Source organism: Bolinopsis microptera, chromosome 13 (genome assembly GCF_026151205.1).
Source record: "Bolinopsis microptera isolate Bmic1 chromosome 13, MBARI_Bmic_1.0, whole genome shotgun sequence".
Taxonomy (NCBI): domain Eukaryota; kingdom Metazoa; phylum Ctenophora; class Tentaculata; order Lobata; family Bolinopsidae; genus Bolinopsis; species Bolinopsis microptera.
In genome coordinates this window covers 8,663,181-8,674,393 of record NC_087084.1, presented here as the reverse complement: position 1 = coordinate 8,674,393, position 11,213 = coordinate 8,663,181, and the positions used below count along the sequence as shown (strand labels likewise).

Below are 11,213 nucleotides of genomic sequence, written 5' to 3'. Positions count from 1 at the left end.
CTAACAAAATATGTACTCTATTTGTTAATTACATTATACATACCAGCATTGAGCATTTTGCCACAGATTAAGATGCAAAGCATTCCCGTTAGAACAGATGATGTCTCCATCGAAACGCGTTATTTCAAACTAGCTATTTCTAATAATGAAAATTATCATCAACAAATATTGTAGTAAATTTGGAAAACATTTCTTCACATATACCTGTACAGTAAATAATACTCTAACTAAACGGTATGCCACACCTTGTTTAGTCTGATATGTGTTCCGCTTCTAATTCTATATTAAGACTCTACGATTGACTGTTGACAACTAAATTTGATACAAAAAACGACCTTAAAACGAGAGTACAAAATCTATAGATAAACTATAGCTTCTAAGTCTTATGACAATATTGTTAACGTTTGTTAACGTTCGTTAACGTTCGTTAACGTTTGTTAACGTTTGTTAACGTTTGTTAACGTTTGTTACTCACTGAAAGTAACATTAATTCAATAACTGCCCGAGCTTGGGAGAAACACTCAAACACATTATACCGAGAATATCACGAGCCAAGAAACAGTAAGCAAAGGATTGAGGTTTTTACAGAAATGATTATTAAATTTTGACACGATACTCCGTACAAACCAATTGATGCTACTCTATCGTAGATTTTGGTTTATAATCCAGCATCATGATAATACCTCATTGTCACGTGATCAGTGAAGGTAGCTAGCAGAGTCACGGGGTGCCCCACCAGTATGATATAATGGTAACAATATTTTGTTGAGTAGATTGAGAAATACCCCGGTTAAGAAATGGTGACTGGTGAGGCTAGCGTAGGCAGTGATGTAAACTATGATCGAAACAATATTATAATTTAAGGATTTAACGAATTCCAAAATTTCCTCCCGTATGAGATAATTTGTTATTGAACAAGGAATGAATTGAACATCACATCTGATTATTTGATATTTCAGCAGGTATCTGGGGTATATGATCTAAAAATACCGTTAAAGATAACCGAATATATCCACAGGTATTTGGGGTGTAGGCGTAGCGTCACGTGACGTGTGTCTGGACAAACCCCCTCTTGGGTCCTGTACCAACAGTTGGCTGCTTAGACACGATGGTACCTGTTGGCATGCCAACGAACCTATATCTACTCTTTCTATAGTTCCTTCTGAAGGAGACATTATTGTAAGTTACAGATTTTGTTATTTTTGTCAACAAATAAAACCCCGATTTAACGCGCCACGACTTACTGTGATTGTTCCTTTCCCACACTCCGCGGCATATCAATCATTTGATAATAAAATAACTTAATGTTTGGCAGGGAGTCACATTCGACCACGTGCAGCTACAGTTTTACGTTAACGGGAAGCTGGCTGACGGCTGTGTTGCCTCCAATCTTCACACACTTGTGTATCCATGCTTTTACGGTGAGTGCTCATTCTCCACACACTTGTGTATCCATGCTTTTACGGTGAGTGCTCATTCTCCACACACTTGTGTATCCATGCTTTTACGGTGAGTGCTCATTAAAAGTCTCCACACACTTGTGTATCCATGCTTTTACGGTGAGTGCTCATTAAAAGTTAATCTCCACACACTTGTGTATCCATGCTTTTACGGTGAGTGCTCATTAAAAGTTAATCTCCACACTTGTATATCCATGCTTTTACGGTGAGTGCTCATTAAAAGTTGATCAATTGATATACTGATACATTTTTCGGATTATTGCGTTCGAGACTTGAAACATTTTCGATGAACATAGAAATTTGCACATAGATAACTTGCATGAATTAAACGAAATCAAAGACATAGCTGCATGCAACAGATGTTGGGAAAATCTGTTTCAAGGGTACAGTTTACCGCATTAAGGTATTTTTATGAATCATTCTTGTCGATAAGATCCTGTTTTATAATAATAATTCTTCAGTTGACGATGGCGCTATTATCGACGTTAACTTCGAGAAGTTTTACTACGAGCCTCCTCAAGGGTACTCCTGTATCATGAAGGAACAAGATATGTTATAATCAACAGATCTTGATACCAGTGGGGAGGTGAACCATGTTATTTCTGACACGTGATCGTGTTATTTCTGACACGTGCTCGCGTTATTTCTGACACGTGATCGCGTTATTTCTGACACGTGATCGCGTTATTCTGACACGTGACCGCGTTATTTCTGACACGTGATCGCGTTATATCTGACACGTGATGAATTATGAACAGCTTTGACCGATCAACACGGGGAATCACTGTCACGTGTCAAATCAAATATGGTTCACCTCTCCACCAGTACCCAAATATATGAGGATGGGTAGTTCTAATTAAATCTGAGGAGTTTAAAGTAGATTTGTGGGATTTGTTTGTATAACCGGGGGTAAATGGTCGGAGATGTGCGCTGTGGAACGCAGAATTAATTGCTATTCGAATAATTAATATAATTTAAATTTATGTGTAATTGTATTCTGTACATATTTTGTTTTAGTATAGATACACCGATGTTATACAATATATATTATATTTGCTGTGAGTGGTTACTTTTATCAACTGAACTTACTTAATCACGATTTATTTAAAACGAGTCAAGTGTAAATTTCGAATTTCGAGTAGATTTAGTTATTCATATTGTATGAGTTAGGTGCTTTCATTAAATAATAGTTCATGTCGCTGTTGTGTTAAAAATTATTATTAAAATTGAAAATAAAGTTATATAGAAGAGATGTATAAATAAGGTCAAGAGATTCAGAGACAATGTTCAATCAGATTGCTTTAATATGCAAATATGCAAATATGCAAATATGGAATCATCCTCCCTGTTCCCCGAACCCCACCTTTCCTCTGTCGACCAAATTTAGTCTGATCTCTTACTTTTGATTCAACAATATTCGGATAGTGCAACTTAGTTTTGGTTTTATGGTTTCCGCCGACAACGTAGTAAATTCTAAATGATATTTTTGGACGTTTCTCATAATATCTAGAATATGACATACGAGATATTAATTTTCGATAAATTCATCACCTGTCAGCCATCATTGATAAGCTAATTTATTAATTGTAATTTTTGTTTTCAGAATTTTGATTCTTCGGAGTGGGACCTATACGAAAGGCGTTTTAAAAGTTTTCTAGCTGCTATATATAGAAAATGTAGTTGATGCTGCTAGGTATTATAGCTAATGCTGTTAGAAATCGCCATAAATATTTCTTGATGTGAAACATACAGTAGAGGGTCGTTCATTTAATTTCTCATTCCCGGAAAATCCCATTTAATTATTTGTAAATCAAGTTGGAGTTTAAGTCTAACAGTAGGTGACAATTTCAGTATAAAAATCTAATAAAATGCCAATACTTTTGCAAAACTAAGAACACAACTTCTTAATTTGGATTTAAATTGAATGCAATGACGGTGAAAAGTAGAATAATTATTTTTTTGTTCGCAGAAACGTTTGCTTCATTCTGATTCAATTCTATTGTACATAGTAATCGTCTTTTAATTTGTCATTCTATCGGTGGGTTGTCAAAATCTAAACTAAACAAAGGCTTGAGGTTGTGCGCTGTTAAATTGTGACCCGATACTCCGTACAAACCAGTTGATCATTGATGCTACTCTATCGTAGATTTTGGTTTATAATCGGAATCCAGCATCATGATGATGATACCTTGGAATCACGTGATTGGTAAAGGTAGCTAGCAGAGTCACGGGGTGCCCCACCAGTTTGATATTAAATGGTCACAATATTTTGTTGAGTAGATTGAGATAATTAATATCCCGGTTAAGGAATGGTAAGGCTAGCGTAAAGTCTATGTAATTATGAATTAGCGCCATGAGTTGGCACAGAATTTGTTGTCTGATGATTAATCACTCTACACTCGACTGTCACGTGACTTTTTCAACACGTTCTCTAGCTGATCCTGGACGACTATTCGAAACCCTAACCCTCTATTGCTCTAATCTGATACCAACCCTAACCTTGCTCTATCCAGAGCCCTTGCGCTTGCAGTAGCGCGCGCCCGCCTTTCTTGACTTCTGAAACAAGCGCGCCCACAGGGGGAGCTGAAACCAGGTTTTCGATCAAACGCTGCCATGTGTAGTCAAACGTTGCCAAAAGTTGCTCTCGTCCATGAATGAAATCGCTGCATTATGTAAGCTAAGCTCCGCATAGGAATATATGTAATTCAATTATGCATACTAACTTGAAAAATGCAGCGATTTCATTGGACGAGAGCAACTGTTGGCGACGTTTGACTACAAATGGCAGCATTTGATCGAAAACCTGGTTTCAGACCCCCCCCTAGCTGTGCGCCCGAAGTGGTGCGAAAGCACATCATGGTTAGGTGAAACCCTAACCACTAACCCTAACCCAATCCTTAACAAAAGCATATGCTGAAACCCTAACCCTAGCGAGAAATTAGACTAACTTCCTTATACGGTCATATCACGTGATCCGCGAGACAGTTTTTCTCAAATATCTCGTCAGGGGAGCATTTTTCTTTAAATCTTAAAAGATTAGTATAGTAGTAATTGGTAATACAATAGAGGAGCTGAAAGGTTCGTCTCGGTGAGCTGATTACTGATTACGATGCCACAATAGTTCACATAGCCATGTGCCTACGCGTACGCGCGCTACTGCAAGCGAGATCGAGGGCTCTGGTTAGAGCAACCACAATAGTTAAGTGAAAATAACTAAAAATTTGCGCGAAAAAAGCACGAGCAGCGAACAAGCGCCGAACTCATTAACGGGTGATACTCGTAAAATATCTGTTCCATATATATATATATACAGGACCGTCGACGAGTCCAACTCGGCGCGCGTCCTGGTACGTTGTAAACCTACAACGTACTCAGTACTATATGCTTCACCTAACCATGTGCTTTCGCGCCGCTGCGGGCGCGCTTGTTTCACAAGTCAAGAGGCGGGCGCGCGCTACTGCAAGCGCAAGGGCTATGGATAGAGCAACTGTATACTGTAGCATTTTTAGCGAAAATTGCTGCACGGTGGATTTATTTTGTTTACATTTGTACTATTGACTATAAACAACTTTTGGTAAAAATTATTGAAATCGGAGAAAAATTACTTGTGACCTCAGGTTGACGGGTGATACTCGTAAAATATTTGTTTCATGAGTCCACCTCTGAACTCGGCGTTGTCATACGTTGTATGACCCGCCGCGCACGAAGTGCGCGGCTCTCCCTGTATCGTCAGTGAAACGACCGTGGGTGTCACAACGTCAAACGTGATACAACCAAATTTCTATTTGAACATAAATATAATAGTCTGAGGTCCCAAGGTAAGAAAATACTTTGATAATGATATTGATATTGAACAATAATTAGTAAATTGTATCTGGGATTATAATATGTTTTTAGTTGCTCTCTCGCTTGCATGTTGCAGTAGCGCGCGACGCAGTACGCGTAGGCTATGCTGTATGCGAATGTTTTTAGCGCGATTATCACTACTGGGCCGCCTGCCACGCCGCTCATGATCAAACAATGTTTTTTGTATCACGTCGTGACCCACATTGCTGTTTTATTTATAGTGGACGACCCCTTTATCGTTTCTACTATACATGACAGCTGGAAGCCGCGCACTCGAGCGCGGCAGGTTATACAACGTATTCAGTATGACAATGTTTTTTGCAACTAATTTGTCCATTGTTAATGGACTAGCCCGATGCGGCGATGCACACTACTTCGTAGGGCTACTTCGAAGAAATTTAGACGAGTTACATCCGTCAACAACCAATAAAAGACCGATTTGAATGTTGAAACAAATACAAAATATTTTACGAGTATCACCTGTTAACAAATATAAACGGTGTCAGGTTGGTAACTGATGATTCTGATCCATGCTCCTGTGAGTTTGCTGTTGTATCTCAACTTGCTAAACTGAGGCATCTCCGCATCTTGGGTGAATATGCGTACATCTTCATACTAAACCCAGGTGTGGCATGTGTCAGTGAATACGGGCGAGCGGATGCAATAGCGAAGGTGGTGTGGCAAGGCCTAAAAGACACAGTCAGATAGTTGTCAGCTCGCTGACTGTAAGGGAGAAGGTATATCCGTATTTCGCTGCTACTGATGCAGTCCTTGATCTGGCAATCAAGGCTTCTCTGTTTTTCGTCTAACTATGTACCGTTGGGCTTGTGGAACCCGTAAGGGGGACATACATAGGTTAGAATGGTTTTGTGCACCAAGAGGAGTGAGGGAATGAGGGTTGAAGAGAGAGAGCTTGAGAGTTGTTAGGGTGGTTAGGATCAGTAGGTGGAGTGTTTGGTTGGAGCTTTCTGTTTTTGCTGTATAGCATTTTAGTCACTCCGCAGTTTATTAACTGTGTCTCAACTCTGCTTTGTTGAATACTGCTGGGATAGGCCAGCTACCATGGGGTAAGACCCATATGATAAGACAGATAGTATGCCTGGTTTTGGTCTTTAGGTTGGGTAGTGGTCGGAGCCTGCAGCGGATCTGCAATAGAGAAGTCAGACGGGGTCATAAAAGTGGCTACCTCAGCCTACATCGGTACCACGCCTCCTGCTTCTCTAAGGCCCCGGGAGTCTTTATTTAGAGACGAGTTGCCCGGGTTAACAATAAAGGCTTTGTAGGCATCCCTCCACTTACCTGTACTCCGGAAAAGGACAAACTTAGGTAGTCGAGAGTCCTCGACGGTTGAAGCAGGAGAGGGACAGAGTTGTATCTGTGTATGTGGACGTCGGTTTGACACAGTCAAAGGCAGGAATATCCATCGGGGTCGAATGAAGTGCATTTGGGAAGGGGAGTCGTCGGCTGGCAGTATGCCTGTAACTTCGACGGAGGTATCTAGCCAGGAAAACAACCACAGTGCTAGAGATATCCGGGCTCTCCTTGACAAGAGAATTTCAGTCGAACCACCTGCTAGCAAAAGAGACAAGGTGAAGTGGCCGGCGTCCAATGATGGTCGATGGAGTAAGTTTGATGAGTGTGTGGTAGAGAAGTTTGCAGTGGTTCTCAAGCGGAAACCATTTCAAGAGAAGATGGTGAGTCATTGTGATGTAGTGTACGACGAGGGTGTCAAGTTGTTTGGTATTGTTGAAGTAGGTGCTGGTAGTGGAAAGAAGTCCATGAGCTTTAAGAACAGACGAAAGGAGGAGATTGACAGCCTGATTGAAAAGAGGAAGCAGTTGAGGAGGAAGAAAAGGAAGGCAAGGAGTGAGATAGAGAAGGATGGTTATGAGGCATTATTGAGAGTGTTGGCTGGTCGTTTGATGAAGTTGAGGAGGGCTGAGAAAAGGAGACAGAAGCAGAGAGAGATAAGGAGAGTTAGAGGGGATTTTGGACGCGACCCTTTCAAGACAGTCAAGGGAGTGCTAAATCCAAGTCCAGTGGGTGAGCTTAAGTGTTCAAAGGAGGAGCTAGATGATCACTTGGCCAGAACATACGGAGATCCAGCCCGGCAGCAGCCCCTTGGTATACTTGAGGGTCTGCCTGAGTGTGCTCCTGAACCCTCTGTTGCCTTTGACCTCACAACGGTATCCAAGAAGGAGTTTGAGGAGGTTGTAAAGAAGGCAAGGAGCAAGAGTGCCCCGGGTAACAACGGGATCCCGTACACAGTGTACAAGAGATGTCCTGGTATTGCCAAGAATCTCTGGGACCTGCTAAGAACTGGATATAAGTTAGAAGAATATCCTGACAATTGTAGGTATTTCGAGGGTGTCTACATCCCAAAGGCGGATGGCGACTTTTCACCAAGTTCAGGACGGCCTATTTCCCTGGGTAACATTCAAGGGAAGATCTATTTGGCGATCCTGGCGAAGAGGTTGACCAGCTTTGTTGTCTCGAATGGATATGTAGACCTCTCTATACAGAAGGGTGGTGTGCCAGGCGTCCGTGGGTGCACGGAGCATTTTGGTGCCATGTGGGAGGTACTGAAGGAGGCAAAGGTCAAGAAGAAGGATCTGAGTGTAGTATGGCTTGACCTGGCTAACGCTTACAGAGCGGTACCCCATGTTCTGATTGCCAGGGCCCTCCGTTTCTACAACGTCCCTGAGAAGGTTATCAACATTATCCTACGGTACTTCTCCGGGGTATTCGGAAGGTTCTCCTCAAGAACGGTGACATCAGACTGGCAGCAGTTTGAGATAGGAATCTTCATGGGGTGTGTGATATCAGTCATCTTGTTTGTCTTGTGCATGAACCTTGGGCATGAACACCTAAAGTCTAAGGTTCCGAGAAGCATTGAGTACATCAAGGATGACACACCAATACCAACTCTGAAGCTGTTTATGGACGATAGCTGTCTGACCACCGCACGTGCAGAAGATATGCAAACGTTACTCAATGTGTTTCAGAAGTATGTGGACTGGTCCAGATTTAAGTTAAAGTCCTCCAAGTCCAGAGCACTGGTGTTGAAGAAGGGAGTGGCTGTGAGGTGGGTTGAGGAGGTAGTGGTAGGAGAGGAGGAGGTGGAGAGAGAGTTGTGTTTGCAGTTGGGTGGTGAGGTGATTCCGAATGTGTCAGAGAAGCCGATAAAATTCCTTGGGAGATGGATAAGAGTGGAAGGAAATGACAAATCAGTCATCGACTCAACCAAGGTCGACCTTAACACTTTTCTTCGGAGACTCGATGAAAGTTCCCTTACTGGACTCCAGAAGTGCTGGGGATATCAGTACATGGTCCTTCCAAAACTGAAGTGGCCTCTTGCCATCTATGATATTCCGTTCACAACAGTTACCAGATGGGAACAGAATACCAACAGTTTCCTCAGAAAGTGGTTAGGGGTGGGGCACACTCTGAGTGGTCTTTGTCTGTTCAGTCAATCATCCAGTGTGGCCTTACCGGTGAGCAGCTTGACAGATACATGGAAGATAGAGAAGTGTCGACTGTTGCAATCTTATCAGACATCTAAGGATGACCTGATTAAAGCAGTCCAGCCCCAAGTTCGTTCTGGTAGAGTTTGGAGGCCTGAGACAGAACTGGAAGAGGCCAGAAGAGATTTGGTCTGTGAATCGGTGCGAGGGATGGTGCAACCTCAAAAAAGAGTTGGCATCGGTTTTGGTGTCTGGAAAAAACCTTGGGAGAGGATGGATGAGCGGGAAAGAGAGAGGGAGGTTATGCTGAGAGTGAAGGAGAACATTGAAAGAGAGAGGGAGGTGCAAGTAGGTTCTCTGGAGATGCAGAGCAGGTGGGGTGAGTGGAGAGAGCTCGTAATGAAGACGGATTTGAGCTGGCATACACTTTTTAAGTATGGTGACTCACTTATTGGGTTCATGCTAAGTGCTGTGTACGGCACCCTCTTAACCCCCTCTATGGTTTCCAAGTGGAGTGAAGATGAGGATGGGAAGTGCAAGTTATGTGAGGAGAGGATGGGCACCATTCAGCACATTTTGGCTGGGTGTAAGGTGGCCCTTAGTCAAGGAAGGTATAGATGGCGGCACGACAAGGTTCTGAAGCAGATCTCTGAACAGGTTGTCTTCCATTGTGATCGCCGAGTGAACACTTATAAGAACAAGGCCGGCAATGGAAGACAGTTCATTGATTTTGTTCCTGCTGGGAGGAGAAAAGCAGGTACAGACGACCGGAAGGAGAGTCGTGGTTTTGGGATCCTGAGTGAGTATCGGGATTGGATAGTGCTGTCAGACCTTGAGGGGCAGCTTAAGTTTCCCAGTGAGATTGTGGAAACACGGCTGAGGCCGGACCTTGTGATATTCTCAAGGTCGGCAAAGACAGTTATTTGGTGGGAGCTAACAGTACCATCTGAAGAGCGGATCGCTGAATCGCACGAGTACAAACTCGACCGATACAGTGGTCTGCAGGCTGAGATTCAGGCGAAAGGTTGGTGCTGTTATAATGCCGCAGTCGAAGTTGGAGCTAGGGGAGTGGTTGCGCAGAGTTTGGAGAGAGCTGCGAGGAGGATTGGTTTTAGAGGAAGAGAGCTGAAGAAGCTGGTACGGGACAGTGGGAAAGAGGCAGCCCACTGTTCCAGATGGATTTACTTGTTATCGAGAAAGAGGGAGTGGGAGTTCAGGAAGGTTGGAGCTTGAGAGTTCACTATAACATCTAGAGGAACCATAAACGTTATCTCGTCGCCAATTGCGAGCTCTAACGGGTCTCCTCAAGTGACTCTCGGATCAGATGGTGGTTCAAGGGTGGACTGCTGGGGCGCCTGACAGGAAACCGTATTGCGATTAAAGCCCCGAAACGGTGTCAGGTTGGTAACTGATGATTCTGATCCATGCTCCTGTGAGTTTGCTGTTGTATCTCAACTTGCTAAACTGAGGCATCTCCGCATCTTGGGTGAATATGCGTACATCTTCATACTAAACCCAGGTGTGGCATGTGTCAGTGAATACGGGCGAGCGGATGCAATAGCGAAGGTGGTGTGGCAAGGCCTAAAAGACACAGTCAGATAGTTGTCAGCTCGCTGACTGTAAGGGAGAAGGTATATCCGTATTTCGCTGCTACTGATGCAGTCCTTGATCTGGCAATCAAGGCTTCTCTGTTTTTCGTCTAACTATGTACCGTTGGGCTTGTGGAACCCGTAAGGGGGACATACATAGGTTAGAATGGTTTTGTGCACCAAGAGGAGTGAGGGAATGAGGGTTGAAGAGAGAGAGCTTGAGAGTTGTTAGGGTGGTTAGGATCAGTAGGTGGAGTGTTTGGTTGGAGCTTTCTGTTTTTGCTGTATAGCATTTTAGTCACTCCGCAGTTTATTAACTGTGTCTCAACTATACATGTTATAACCCCTTAGGTCCGTTTCACGCGGGTACGGCGGCCTCCGGCTTCGCGTGCACGAGAGATGTGAGCACGTGCACAAGCTGTAGGCAATTAAAAATTGATGTCAGTCCTTCGGCAGCTCGGTGTGGCCACACTGGCGTTACCAGTTACAATCTAGCCACTAGATTGTTAGTTTATTATTTGCTTCTCTCACGTATACATGCACTATGCAGGATCTCGAAAAGAGCGCCACGGATAGCGATAGGCACGCCTGGTAATACTTTATTTAAACACGTTCTCTATAAAGGTGGTCTATAAGGAAAATAAAGTACAGTAAAATTTATGACATCACGTCATAACATATGTTTTAAAAAAATAATCCTGCTACAAGATCAAAGATACGGCCAAGATACAAGGGTTAAAACATGCGATTAAGCCAGTTAGGCGCCAGCTTTTCGCCAATACCTTTAATTAATTTCCCTATGCCATGTGCAAAGCTTGTGTCAATTACAAATTAGCAATTATATTACGGCCCTG

At 43.0% G+C, this 11,213-nt stretch overlaps 2 protein-coding genes across 2 annotated transcripts in view; both read left to right on the top strand.

Annotated features, from left to right (window-relative positions):
* The window catches only part of LOC134825100 (SPRY domain-containing protein 7-like), a 26,421-nt gene extending 22,951 nt beyond the window's left edge, over nt 1-3,470 (top strand). Inside the window, exons 3-5 of the mRNA XM_063837238.1 lie at nt 1,019-1,179; nt 1,316-1,421; nt 1,922-3,470. Coding sequence (XP_063693308.1) covers nt 1,019-1,179; nt 1,316-1,421; nt 1,922-2,019 — 365 coding nt within the window. The 3' untranslated portion in view covers nt 2,020-3,470. The remainder of the gene's footprint in view (nt 1-1,018; nt 1,180-1,315; nt 1,422-1,921) is intronic.
* A 3,308-nt stretch (nt 3,471-6,778) lies between these two features.
* On the top strand, nt 6,779-10,003 carry LOC134824756 (uncharacterized). The gene has a single exon (XM_063836730.1). It carries the CDS (start codon nt 6,779-6,781, stop codon nt 10,001-10,003), a length of 3,225 nt encoding a protein of 1,074 aa, XP_063692800.1.
* The last annotated feature ends 1,210 nt before the right edge of the window (nt 10,004-11,213 follow it).